The 13369-nt window shown below is 40.2% G+C and overlaps 1 protein-coding gene and 1 pseudogene across 1 annotated transcript; both read left to right on the forward strand.

Annotated features, from left to right (window-relative positions):
* Window positions 1-412: 412 nt before the first annotated feature.
* LOC138420158 (olfactory receptor 51G2-like) lies at window positions 413-1380 on the forward strand (annotated as a pseudogene).
* Window positions 1381-12421: 11041 nt separating this feature from the next.
* Window positions 12422-13369, forward strand: LOC138420159 (olfactory receptor 51G2-like). The gene has a single exon (XM_069553308.1). It carries the CDS (start codon window positions 12422-12424, stop codon window positions 13367-13369), a length of 948 nt encoding a protein of 315 aa, XP_069409409.1.

The following is a 13369-nucleotide window of genomic DNA, read 5'->3' on the forward strand; positions in this document are numbered from 1 at the left end:
CTTAGCAGCAGCAGCAGCAGCATCTAATATGTATCATGGCTGACAAAGGCAGTAAGAAATACCCTAGAATGATATACTATGGTAATTAAAATTACAGGTATGAATTTGCATAAAATAAAAAATTTATTTAAAGGGCATTATTTTGGCATATTACTTTAAAATGTCATTATAGCAATTAAATGGCTTAGGTACAATAAGTATCAAGTGTATTTTTCTCATTTTTATTCAATAAAGTACAGTATCTGTGGAAATTAATGAAAACAAAGTCTCACTTTCTAGTCCAAAGCCTCAAATGCTCTCTATTGGGAAACATCATTTACTCTCATATTAGACACATATCAGGGCCAGCTTAAAAGAAGCAGTATTATAAGTAGTCAAATGCTCAAATAAAATTTTAACATCTGTGGAGGCAATGCATTTCATTTTAGGAAAGACATGCAGTTCTGGCATCAATAGCACCAGCTCCACATTCTCCACCTTCCAGGTGACAGGCATACCTGGGCTGGAAGCTGTTCACATCTGGATCTCCTTACCCTTCTGTGCCGTGTTCTTGGTAACCCTGTTGGGCAATGTGACCATCATGACAGTTATCACTCCATGTGCCTGTGTACCTCTTCCTGGTCATGCTAGCTGCCTCTGATTTGGGTCTGTCCCTCTTCACCTTCCCCACAATGCTAAGGATCTTCTGGCTGGATGCTAGAGAACTCACCTTATATGCTTGCTTCACCCAAATGTCTTTTACTCACACTTTGCCGGATTTTGAGTCAGTTATCATACTGGCAGTGGCCTTTGACCACTATGTGGCCATTTCTCATCCACTGCACTATTCTTCCATTCTCACCAGCAGTGTAATTGCGAGGATAGGTTTGGCCATTGTAGGGCGAGCCACGATGCTCAAGTACCCCTTCCTACCCTCTTGAGGAGGCTGTACTTGGGCCATTTTAATGTACTTTCTCATTCCTACTGACTGCATTCTGATATTCTAAAGCTTTCTTGCTCCAGCACTAGGGTCAATAGCATTGTTGGACTCTTTATGGTGCTTTCCAACATGGGCATTAATTTTCTCCTTTCTTACCTGTTGATTCTGAAAACCACCCTCAGTGTTTTATCCCATGATTGCTACCTCAAAACTCTCAACACCTGTATTTCCCACCTCTCTACTGTAGCCCTCTTCTTCACACCTATGATCTGCTTGCCTATACTTTACCAATTTGGCCCAGGACTTTCTCAAACTTCTTTGTACTCCTGGCCAACATGCATTTTCTCATTCCTCCTGTGATGAACCGCATCATCTATGAGGAGAAAATCAAGCAGATCCAAGATAAAATCTTAAAACTCTTCATCAAAAAAGACCTGAAGAATCCTGAGCCAAATTTATAACATGAATTTTGGAAAACAGATACAAGTCAATAATCACTATCCCAACTCTTCCAGCTAAAGTGACTTTCCTTCTTTACATAAGGAGGCAAGTAAAAGGGCTGAAAGTGTTTTATTTTCACAACTTACACTGGCCATGATTCTCCCTTTCAGCACCAGCCTTTGGTTTAATTTATCATGATAGTTTTCTGTGCCCAATTACTTAATGAATTGATGATTACTTTCATTTCAAATTTTGGTAGTTGTTTACAATTTTTTGTGTTTTTCTTCAGTTCTATAAAAGACACTTTTTTTTTTATTACCCCTTGTCCCATGTTTCTTTATCATTATCATATAACAGTTCCATTAAATACTTCAGTATTTCAATCCAGATTTTCTACACATGTAAAATTCTCTCTTTCTTGAATTTTCACTATTCATTATAATTAAGTTTAAGACATCTCATAAAGCAGCATTGATTGATTAGATCAGGTAAGTAGAAGCTTAGGATGTAGTGTAGTTATGTGAAGTGAAATTGGGAGGGTTAACTCTGGTGGGGACGAAATGGCAAGGTAAAATTAACACAAGAACTCAAATAACAGAAAATTGTTTCAAAATGATAATATAGTCAATTATACAAAAATTTTAGTCTCTTTCTTTTTGATCAAATACAACAAAAAAATTCTTGATTGTACAGTAAGATTTGTCACATTAGATGTGGCCTGATTATTTTCAAAATTGCATCAAGAGTATTAATTTATTATATGTATCTTTTAAAACTGCTTTAATGGAAGTTATCAGAAGTAATTTCAGGTTGGACTTTTGAAATTCTCTTTATCTGCTATACTGATACTAGATAACCAATATAACCAAGATAAGAATTTGTCATCAGGTTCTACCTACAGTATAAGTAAAATTGGGAAAATTACTCTTTCCTTGCAATCCCCCAAATACCTTACAATTTCAATGTTTGAGAGACAGTAAAATTCCTTAACACACAGGTTAGGCTAGAAACTCTGTATGTTGAGACACCTGCCAACTAATGTAAGATACCTTTGCAAGCATTGGCTACCTAAAGTTTCTTAAAAGCTTCTTTTCATATCTGATTAAATGAGAATTATTTCAAATATGATATTTTAGCAAGGGGGTGATTTCATTACCAATATTTCCAATTCAGTTCAGTTCAGTTCAGTCATTCAGTTGTGTCCGACTCTTTGTGACCCCATGAACCGCAGCATGACAGGCCTCCCTGTCCATCACCAACTCCCAGAATTCACCCAAACTCATGTCCATTGAGTCAGTGATGCCATCCAACCATCTCATCCTCTGTTGTCCCCTTCTCCTCCTGCCCTCAAACTTATATCATAGTAAATAAAAAAGAAGAAGCTGATGGAGGTGATGGAATTCCAGCTGAGCTATTTCAAATTCTAAAAGATGATGTTGTTAAAGTCCTATACTGTGTATGTTAGCAAATTTGGAAAACTCAGCAGCGGGTACAGGACTGGAAAAGGTCAGTTTTCATTCCAATTCTAAAAAAAGGCAATGCCAAAGAATTTTCAAACTCATTTCTCATGCTAGCAATGTCATTTTCAAAATTCTCAAGCTAGGCTTCAACAGTACATGAACCGAGAACTTCCAGATATGCAAGCTGGATTTAGAAAAAGCAGAGGAACTAGAGATCAAATTGCTAACATCTGTTGGATCATAGAAAAAAAAGGGAATTCCAGAAAAAAAAAAATCTACTATTGTTTCATTGACTACGCAAAAGCCTTGACATTGTTCAGCTCAGTTGAGTTGCTCAGTCGTGTCCGACTCTTTGTGACCCCATGAACCACAGCACACCAGGCCTCCCTGGCCATTACCAACTCCCGGAGTCCACTCAAGCCCATGTCCTTTGAGTCGGTGATGCCATCCAACCATCTCATCCTCTGTCATCCCCTTCTTCTCCTGCCCTCAATCTTTCCCAGCATCAAGGTCTTTTCCTGTGAGTCAGCTCTTCCCATCAAGTATTGGAGTTTCAGCTTCAAGATCAGTCCTACCAATGAACATCCAGGACTGATCTCCTTTAGGATGAACTGGTTGCAGTTCCAGGGACTCTCAAGAGTCTTTTCCAACACCACAGTTCAAAAGCATCAATTCTTCAGCACTCAGCTTTCTTTATAGTCCAACTCTCACATCCATATGTGACCACTGGAAAAACCATACCTTTGACTAGACAGACCTTTGTTGACAAAGTAACATCTCTTCTTTTTAATATGCTGTCTAGGTTGGTCATAACTTTCCCTCCAAGGAGTAAGCATCTTTTAATTTCATGGCTGCAATCACCATCTGCAGTGATTTTGGAGCCCAGAAAAATAAAGTCAGCCACTGTTTTCCACTGTTTCCCCATCTATTTGCCATGAAGTGATGGGACCAGATGCCATGATCTTAGTTTTCTGAATATTGAGATTTAAGCCAATGTTTTCACTCTTCTTTTTCACTTTTATCAAGAGGCTCTTTAGTTCCTCTTCACTTTCTTCCATAGGGTGGTGTCATCTGCATATCTAAGATTATTGATATTTCTGCCAGCAGTCTTGATTTCCTCCAGCTTGTGCTTCCTCCAGCCCAGTGTTTTTCATGATGTACACTGCATAGAAGTTAAATAAGCAGGGTGACAATTTACAGCCTTGATGTACTCCTTTTCCTATTTGGAACCAGTCTATTGTTCCATGTCCAGTTCTAACTGTTGCTTCCTGACCTGCATATAGGTTTCTCAAGAGGCTGGTCAGTTGGTCTGGTATTCCCATCTCTTTCAGAATTTTCCACAGTTTATTGTGATACACACAGTCAAAGGCTTTGTCATAGTCAATAAAGCAGAAATAGATGTTTTTTCTGGAACTGTCTTGCTTTCTCCATGATCCAGCGGATGTTGGCAATTTGATCTCTGGTTCCTCTGCCTTTTCTAAAACCAGCTTGAACATCTGAAAGTTCATGGTTCATGTTTTGCTGCAGCCTGGCTTGGAGAATTTTGAGCATTACTTTACTAGCATGTGAGATCACAACAAACTGGAAAGCTCTGAAAGAGATGGGAATTCCAGACTACCTTACTTGTCCCCTGAGAAACCTATATACAGGACAAGAAACAACAGTTAGAACTGGACATGGAACAACAGATTGGTTCCAAATTGGAAAAGGAGTACATAAAAACTATATATTGTCACACTGCTTATTTAATTTCTATGCAGAGATAATATGAAATGTTGGACTGGATGAAGCACAGGCTAGAATCAAGATTGCCAAGAAAGACATCAGTAACCTCAGATAGGCAGATGATACCACTTTAATGGCAGAAAGTGAAGAGGAAATAAAGAGCCTCTTGATGAGGGTAAAAGAGGAGAGGGAAAAAGCTTGTTTAAAACTCAACATTAGGAGAATATGTTGCCTCACCAATTTAGGGACAATGCCCCTTCTCAGCTTGGAAGCAGTTATGGAACAAGAACGATGCCCCCTTTCCCTAGGCAACATAATTCCCCTAAAAGAAAAGGGAGGAATGAGAGAGTCATTTCCTAGGCAGGTTGATAAGAAGTCTAGGGGTCCCCAAGGAGAGAAGGGTCTGGAATTCTCAAGGAGGAAGGAAGGGCAAACTTTTTTTCTGTCTCTACATTCCTTAGGATTATATAACAATAATGTATTCTGCCTGAGGACAGTCTCTGGATTAAACCTTCTGGCTAATTCTGTTATCTTAAAATGTAAATTATGGGTGTAGGTCTGGTGAGGTCTTTACAACCTGCAGACATTCTTTGGATTCATTGGAGAGTATATAAACTCATTGCTAAGATCCAACCAGTCCATTCTGAAGGAGTCAACCCTGGGATTTCTTTGGAAGGAATGATGCTAAAGCTGAAATCCAGTACTTTGGCCACCTCATGAGAAGAGTTGACTCATTGGAAAAGACTTTGATGCTGGGAGGGATTGGGGGCAGGAGGAGAAGGGGACGACCGAGGATGAGATGGCTGGATGGCATCACGGACTCGATGGACGTGAGTCTGAGTGAACTCTGGGAGTTAGTGATGGACAGGGAGGCCTGGTGTGCTGTGATTCATGGGGTCGCAAAGAGTCGGACACTACTGAGCGACTGAACTGAACTGGACTGAACACTAACAAGCGGGTAGTCTTTCTGCCCCCTTCTGATGCCTATGTCAGAAGCTTTCTCTATTTCCTTTATACTTTAATAAAACTTAATTACACACACATATACACACACAAAAAAAAAACCTCAACATTCAAAAAATGAAGATCATGGCATCTGGTCCCCTCACTTCATGGCAAATGGAGAAAAAGTGGAAACTGTGATAGATTTTACTTTCTTTGGCTCCAAAATCACTGCAAACAGTAACTGCAGCCATGAAATTAAAATAAACACTTGCATTGTGGAAGAAAAGCTATGACAAACCTAGACAGCATATTAAAAAGCAGAGACACCACTTCGCACACAATGGTGCATATAGTCAAAGCTATGGTTTTTCCAGTAGTCATGTACAGATGTGAGAGTAGGACTAAAGAAGGCTGAGCACCAAAGAATTGATACTTTTGAACTGTGGTGTTGGAGAAGACTCTTGAAAGTCCCTTGGACTACAGGGAGATCAAACCAGTCAGTCCTAAGGAAATCAACCATGAATATTCATTGGAAGGACTGATGCTAAAGTTGAGGCTCCAATACTTTAGCCACCTGTTACAAAGAGCCGATTCATTGAAAAAGACCTTGAGGCTGAAAAATATTGAGGGCAGGAGGAGAAGGGGGCAACAGAGAATGAGATGGTTGGATGGCATCACTGACTCAATGGACATGAGTTTGAGCAAATCTGGGGGATAGTGAAGGACAGGGAAGCCTGGTGTGCTGCAGTCCACAGGGTCACAAAGAGTCAGATGTGACTTAGCAACTCAACAACAACAACAACACAAAGAAGACAGACACCTCCTAAACCTGTACAAATAATCACTGCCCTGAAAATGAGAATATTCACTCATCAATATTTGACAAGATTGACTGTTGACTTGTTCTTAGATATCTGTGCTTTTTCAGCAACTCCAAAACTTCTCTATGCTGGTTATTCTCTGGTCTCTCTGGATAAATCTACTCACTGCATTTTCTGGTCAGTCTACAAATACAAATGTTGCCTTTTTCAGCTCCAAGCACCTCTCTCTACTAGGCTACATACAAATTGACATTTGACTTGGGGATAATTATATGCGTCTGCTATACAGAAATCTTAAATTCCACAAGCCCAAGATAGAATTTATTCTCTGCTGCTCCATCCTCTACTGCTACTCCCTCCTGCTCCAACTTTAGAGTCTTCCGTTTAGGTGAATGGCATGTCTGTTCTCTTCTTCACTCCAGTCAAACTATATGAACTATTGGCCCTAGATGATCCTCAATTTCCCATAATTTCCACTTACTAATATTGTAGATTTACTTTCTTAATATTTTTCCATAAATCTTCACTTCTACATTCCCATTGCTCATGCCTCAATTTTGATAGGAAAAAGTTGCCTCAATTTAGAACCATTCCACTGGTTTGTTTCCTTGTCTGCATGCTCAAACCACTCCAAACAGAACTGAAAAATCTAAGCATGATTATACTGCACATGTATTTAAGCTATTCCATCATTTCTCTTCCCTTGCAGGTTTCTCTTTGCTCACAACTACCACTATTATTTATTGATAATTTTCTAGCTCAAAATGTTCATTTCTGATTATATATTCTATGCTCTGAAATAAATAACCTTCCTATTTACCCTTCTGATGATCTCTAGCAAGTTACTATAATTGTTTCTGCTATACTGTCTTCTTTAAATATGTTCCTCTTTATTTAGGGGCCCATAATAGTACCCATCTAGCTTTGAATTGAAAAGCCATGTTAATTCATGGCCCTTGACCAAACTCTGAGAACTAACCCTCTGAAATGTTCATATAGTTATTGAGTAATAGATCATTATCTATGCCCAAAGTAGTAACCCAGGATGAACCAGATTGGCAGCATGTTTAAGATTAACATAAAATTTATTATGTGTACTTGTTGCTTTGGGGTCATATAACCAGAAACTTTGAAGAGCTCTCTCGCTCCAGGCTTACCTGGATAGAGACATTTCTCATATGTCTCTGATATTTCTCATATGTCTCTGATATTTCTCTCATATGTCTAGACTGATCCTTCAAGAAATAGGAACACTGAGAAGACTCTTATGTGACCTCTCTTGGCTTCCCTGGTGGTGGTAGTGATCAAGAACCCGCCTGCCAACGCAGGATACATAAGAGATACAGGTTCAATCCCTGGGTCAGAAACATCCTCTGGAGGAGAGCATCCATGGCAATCCATTCCAGTATTCTTGCCTGGAGAATCCCATGGACAGGGGAGCCCGGGAGGTTACAATCCATAGGGTTGCAAAGAGTCAGACAGGACTGAAGCAACTGAGCACTCATGCATGAGACCTTTCCAGCCTTCACCAAAGTATATCCTTTTCTTGCTGTCCTACAGAGTGTCCCTTGCTACATTAAATCTCAGCCACAAGACCAGCTTTATGGTGAGTTGCACAAGTGTTTTAGTGAATCACTGAACTAGGGTGTGGGTGTAGGACTCTTGAGATGGCCCCTCTTTATCACTATATCATGTCCAATTTGGTCCCTACATTACTTCCCAGACCACTTCTGTATAGCTCCACACATTCTGTGACCAGGATCTGTATCTTATATCTCTCTCCTTTAAAACAAAACCCAGACCCCATTTCACATGCTCCTGGTGAATCCTTTTAATCTCCTCCACCATCATAATCATTTATCAGGAAAAATAAAGAACCCACTTTTAGGAAGAAGGGAAGAGGATAGGGAACTCATAGTGGAAAAGTAAACTGTATATTATTTTATCAAAGATCAAGCAGTAATAAATGAATTTATCTTGGAGGATATATGTTAAGATTATCACTTATGGAAGTAATGCTCTAGATATTCAACTCTCACCTTTCTAGATATTTATAACTTGAGAAAATATTATCTGGATTTGGAGGAGGAGGGTTGGAGAATATAAAGGATTGTATATACTGCAGATCTAAAATGTATATGCTAAGTTGCTTCTGGAGTATCGACTCTTGCACAGACTGTAGCTTGCCAGGCTCCTCTGTCCATGTGATTCTCCAGGCACAAATCCTGGACAGAGTGGTTTGCCATACCCTCCTCCTCAAGGGGATCTTCCTGACCCAGGTATCAAACCTGCATTGCTTATGTCTCCTGTATTGGCAGGTAGGATCTTTACCACTTGCACCACCTGGATCTAAATATGATGTCAGATATTTCTGGGGCCAGAAATCTATGATCTGTATGATGACTTTCATCTGTATGGAGTTAAGAAAGTAAGCCTGAAGCAGAGGTGACTGTGTGTGCTAATCTTATACCATACATCCTTTGGAGAGCTGGCAAAGATTCACAAAAATTAGCAATGGACAGTTCTGTCTGCCACATGCACATGTGATGCTACTCTGAGAACCTATACCACAGGGACTGAATGTAAGCCTCCAGGGAGAGCCAGAGGCAGTGCTTTATAAACCTGCTCGCCTGAAACTATGCTCAACACAGGAGCCATACAAGGTCCCAGCTGCACTTGATTTGCAGAATTTGTGCCCCTGCACTGGGGTCAGGTGAGTGAGCAAAAACCCTTGAGCTAATTTAGCTCAAATCACACTGTATGTATATTGGGAATGGCAGTCAAGAGAAGTCATGGGCTATCCTAAATATGGTTGCAAACTCGACTGTGAAGATTTCTGAGGCAGGATGGACATTTGTTGGAGGTATACAACATCTCTTTTTCTCATGTATGATACATTCTATATCTTTGGGAAACCATCCCTGGCCCCTCTTTCCTCACCCAATAATCACTCAATTCTTGCCATTTAGTTTAAGATCAACTGCAAGTCCATAATTAATGTAAGGAAGAAGTAATACCTAAAAGAAAAGAAAAGGAAGGCAAGGAGGCAGGGAGGGGGGCTTTCCAGGTGGTTCAGTGGGTGAAGAATATTCCTGTGATACAGGAGACGCAGGACACGTGGGTTTGATCCTGAATTGGGAAGATCTGCTGGCAGGGGACATGGCAACCATTCCAGTATTCTTGCCTGGAGAATCCTCATGTACAGAGGAGCCTGGTGGACTACAGTCCACAGGGTTGCAAAAGTCAGACATGACTGAAGCTACTGAGCATGCATGAGGAAGAAGGAAGGAGGCAAAGAAGAAAAACTGGAAATATGGTTTATAAGTCTCACACTACATTGTAATAGAGGCAACACAATGTATTTATCAATGAAGCGCTCATGATGAAGAGCTACGTAGAGGTCTTGTCTTAAATAGTTTAAAGAACTGATAATATTAAATCTATATGGTAAGATATTTAAAAAGCACAGTAGCTCTGCATTTATGCTCTGAAGAACTGATATGATTTAGTTTAGGTAGCATTTCTCAGGGCAGTGCAAGAAACTCCAGGACTCTGTGCAGCTTTAGTGCTCTGAAGCAGCACTAACACCTTTAAAGTTCTATATGGCCAGAAAGCCACTTAGCATATTGGCATTATAGCAACATTTCTCAGAAAGTTGCACATTCAAAAAAAAAAAAAAGACTTTTGGAATTCGACTTACACTATTTTCTATAACTATTAGACACAGATCAATAAGCATGCATTGGTTTGTTTTGCAAGCTCTGACCTTTGTCCAGATATGCTCTGTCTTCCATTGCGTGGTAACTCCTTTCATTTTAGCATTTGTTTGTGAGACAGTCCAGACATTTTTAGTGTATCTCTCTTCTCCATGTGTAAATGAATTCTAAAACTGTATGACTGTTCCTTGTGTATGTGTGTGTGTGTGTGTGTGTGTGTGTGTGCTCAGTTGCTCAGTCATGTCCGACTCTTTGGGACCCCGTGGACTGTAGACTGCCAGTCTCCTCTGTCCATGGAATTCTCCAGATAAGAATATTGGAATGGGTAGACTATCCCTCCTCCAGGGGATCTTCCTGACCAGGAATTGAACTGGGGTCTCCTGCATTGCAGGCAGATTCTTTTCCAGCTGAGCTACCAGGGAAGCCCTTGTATAACTATACTTCCTCAGAATTTGGCTTCATATATACCATATTTGCTCTCTGCAAAGCCCAGCTATGTGGCAGACCCATAATAATTACTGAATTATGCTGGAAGAACTAGTTCACACCACTAACCAATGCAGTACCCATTGCTGGTTTTCTTTCATACATTCCCTTCTCTGGTAATTCTCTGCATTCCTAGTGTATCTGTGATTTTAAACACACTGTAATTAAAAGCGTGTGTAGTGCAGGGAATTCTACTCAATGCACTGTGGTGTTCTCAATGGGAAGCAAATCCAAAAGGCAGGGAGATATATGTATATTTATATGTACGTCTTGTTTATTTTACTATCCAGTAGAAGCTAACACAACATTGTAAAGCAACTATACTGAAATATAAATTAATTAATTAAAAAGTAAAATTTGTCAAAACAGGTGGATGGATACTAAGTCCACTCATTGCCCATCTCTCCCTCTGTAACCACAACTCAGAAAAATTTTATTAGGACAATATAGATAAATCATAGCACTCACCCCCCCCCCCTCACATTTCAGTAGTTTATCTATAAAAAGATTTAAAAAACAGCTTTCCTTTTTCTATTGCAGATCCTTCTTTTCTCAAATAGAATAGCATGACACCTGCCATCTTTGCTTTTCTTATAGGTGTTTCTCCTTCTTCTTCTCCTTCTTCATCCACTACTTGCCCTACCATCAGTGCCAATATGATTTTACTATTCAATTGCCATGCCTTATTTTGGGTTTGACGACATCGCTCACCTTTCATAGAATATCTTTTCTGGATTTTCCTTAGACTAAGAGTTAACATGTGAAATGGGGACTGCAGGCATTCTTCATGAGTCTATACAGCAGCATTATAGTTGGTTTACGAAAAAGAATTAGGCTAAAATGAAGATTAACTGTTCATAACTGCCACATACATAAGACTGCCCAAGGAGATGTTGACAAACAGAAGCATCATTCAATGTGAACAAAGTATCATTTGAACTCGATGAACTAAGATTCCACACTTTATTCCTTTCATTAATAATTGTCCATGAGGGAATCAGGATCATTAAAAAGGTGAGTCGTGGAGAGCAGGATGCAGATAGAGAGTTGGAATCCTTTATGTGTCCCATAGTTAGTGCCCTCATGAGTTAGCTTATGGATGTGTTCTCTGTTGACCCATGGGTTAGTGGACTTTCAAAAACATAAGCTATACATCATCTGTAAGTATATTATTTAAACTGAGTACATAGCAGGAACTCAGTAATTGTGCATGGCATTGAGATTATACTGTATTTCTAATGACAAATATTATCTAGTTTTGACCTTCCTTCTTTCACAGATCTATACCAGATATTCAAATATTTTTTAAACATCTGAAACTAGGATTAAGAAGGGACATAAATCCAGGAAAAATACAGATAAAACGCAAACTCTTCCTAGTATTTGTCACAGGTATTTGTTCTGATGTCCCAACTGCCAGAGCAAAAGATAGATCTGGTTATATCAGGAGGTCAGACTTACTGTTAACATTCTTATACACTTTTTTTTCTAACTACCAAGAAGTCATTGAATACAATTATCCAAATCTCGGTTTGTTTAGAACCCTATTATTATGGTACAAAAACTGATTTAGATTATGTACAAGGACACTGCATTTTCAATACAGAGTTTTGCTTTGCCTTTTTTATTCATTAAAATATCTGCCTATGAGAAAGAAATTTTCTAGAAACCAAAGGCCTGATTTGCTTCTGTAAACTAGGACAAACCACCCAAAAGAGAGTGTAGCATTATACCCTAGGGTAATGTCTAAAGGAATAGGATTCAGTATTGTGAGGAGAAAAGAAGAGCAATATTTATCTGAAGGCATGGGCCAGGGGTGCCATATGGGATGAGATGATAGGAAATGCTATAAAAGAGTAACTGTTTGCTGTCTCCATAACTTCTAAAGGGCAAAATTCTCTCAGAGTTATGGCAGTTCCTATCAGCAATAATGCCAGCAGTTTCTTCTTCATACTGATGGATTTCCCGGGACTGGAGGCTGCTCACTGCTGGACAGCTATTCCTGTCTGCTTCATCTATGTTCTCTCTTTGCTGGGCAACACCACCATACTGCACATGGTCAAGTCCATTCCCAGCCTCCGCACACCCATGTACCTCTTCCTCTCCATGCTCTCAGTGGCTGACCTGGGCCTCACAGTTTCCACACTGCCTTCCATGGCAGCTGTTTTTCTCCTGGGCCAGAGGAAGGTGGGAGCTGCAACCTGCTTTGTGCAACTCTTCTTCATCCACACATGCTCAGTAATTGAGTCAGCTGTGCTGTTGGCCATGGCTTTTGACCGCTGCGTGGCTATCCGAGAGCCCTTACGCTACGCCACCATCCTGACAGCCAAGCGCATCGGGGCCATTGGACTGGCCAGTGTGACCCGTAGTGCTGCCCTCCACCTGCCCCTGCCTGTACTCCTTGGAAGACTGCGGTTCCCACCTGTGAATGCACTGTCACATTCCTACTGTGTTCACCCTGATGTTCTGAGGCTGGCCAGTTCCAGCACAGTTGTGAACAGTGGCCTTGGGCTGTTTGTGATGCTCTCCACATTGGGTGTGGATGCGGTCCTCATTCTCCTCTCCTATGTGATGATTTTGAAGGCAGTATTGAGCATTGCTTCCAATGCTGAGAGACTCAAAGCTTTCAACACTTGCATTTCCCACATTTGTGTTGTATTATTATTTTATACCCCACAGATCAGCCTGTCCATGATCCATCGCTTTGGGAAAAAGAAGCTGCCAGCTCAGATATTCATGCTTCTGTCCTATTTGCACTTTCTTGTACCTCCAGTGCTCAACCCAATTGTCTACACTGTCAGAGCCAAAGAGATTCGAGTATGCATTCTGAAGATGTTTCAATGCAGAAAGTTCTGA

The sequence above is a fragment of the Ovis canadensis genome, chromosome 15, assembly GCF_042477335.2.
Source record: "Ovis canadensis isolate MfBH-ARS-UI-01 breed Bighorn chromosome 15, ARS-UI_OviCan_v2, whole genome shotgun sequence".
In the NCBI taxonomy this organism is placed as follows: Eukaryota; Metazoa; Chordata; class Mammalia; order Artiodactyla; family Bovidae; genus Ovis; species Ovis canadensis.

Bases quoted from the DNA above. Each gene is read 5' to 3' on its own strand.
- LOC138420159 (XM_069553308.1), top strand. From the start codon at position 12,422: ATGGCAGTTCCTATCAGCAATAATGCCAGCAGTTTCTTCTTCATACTG.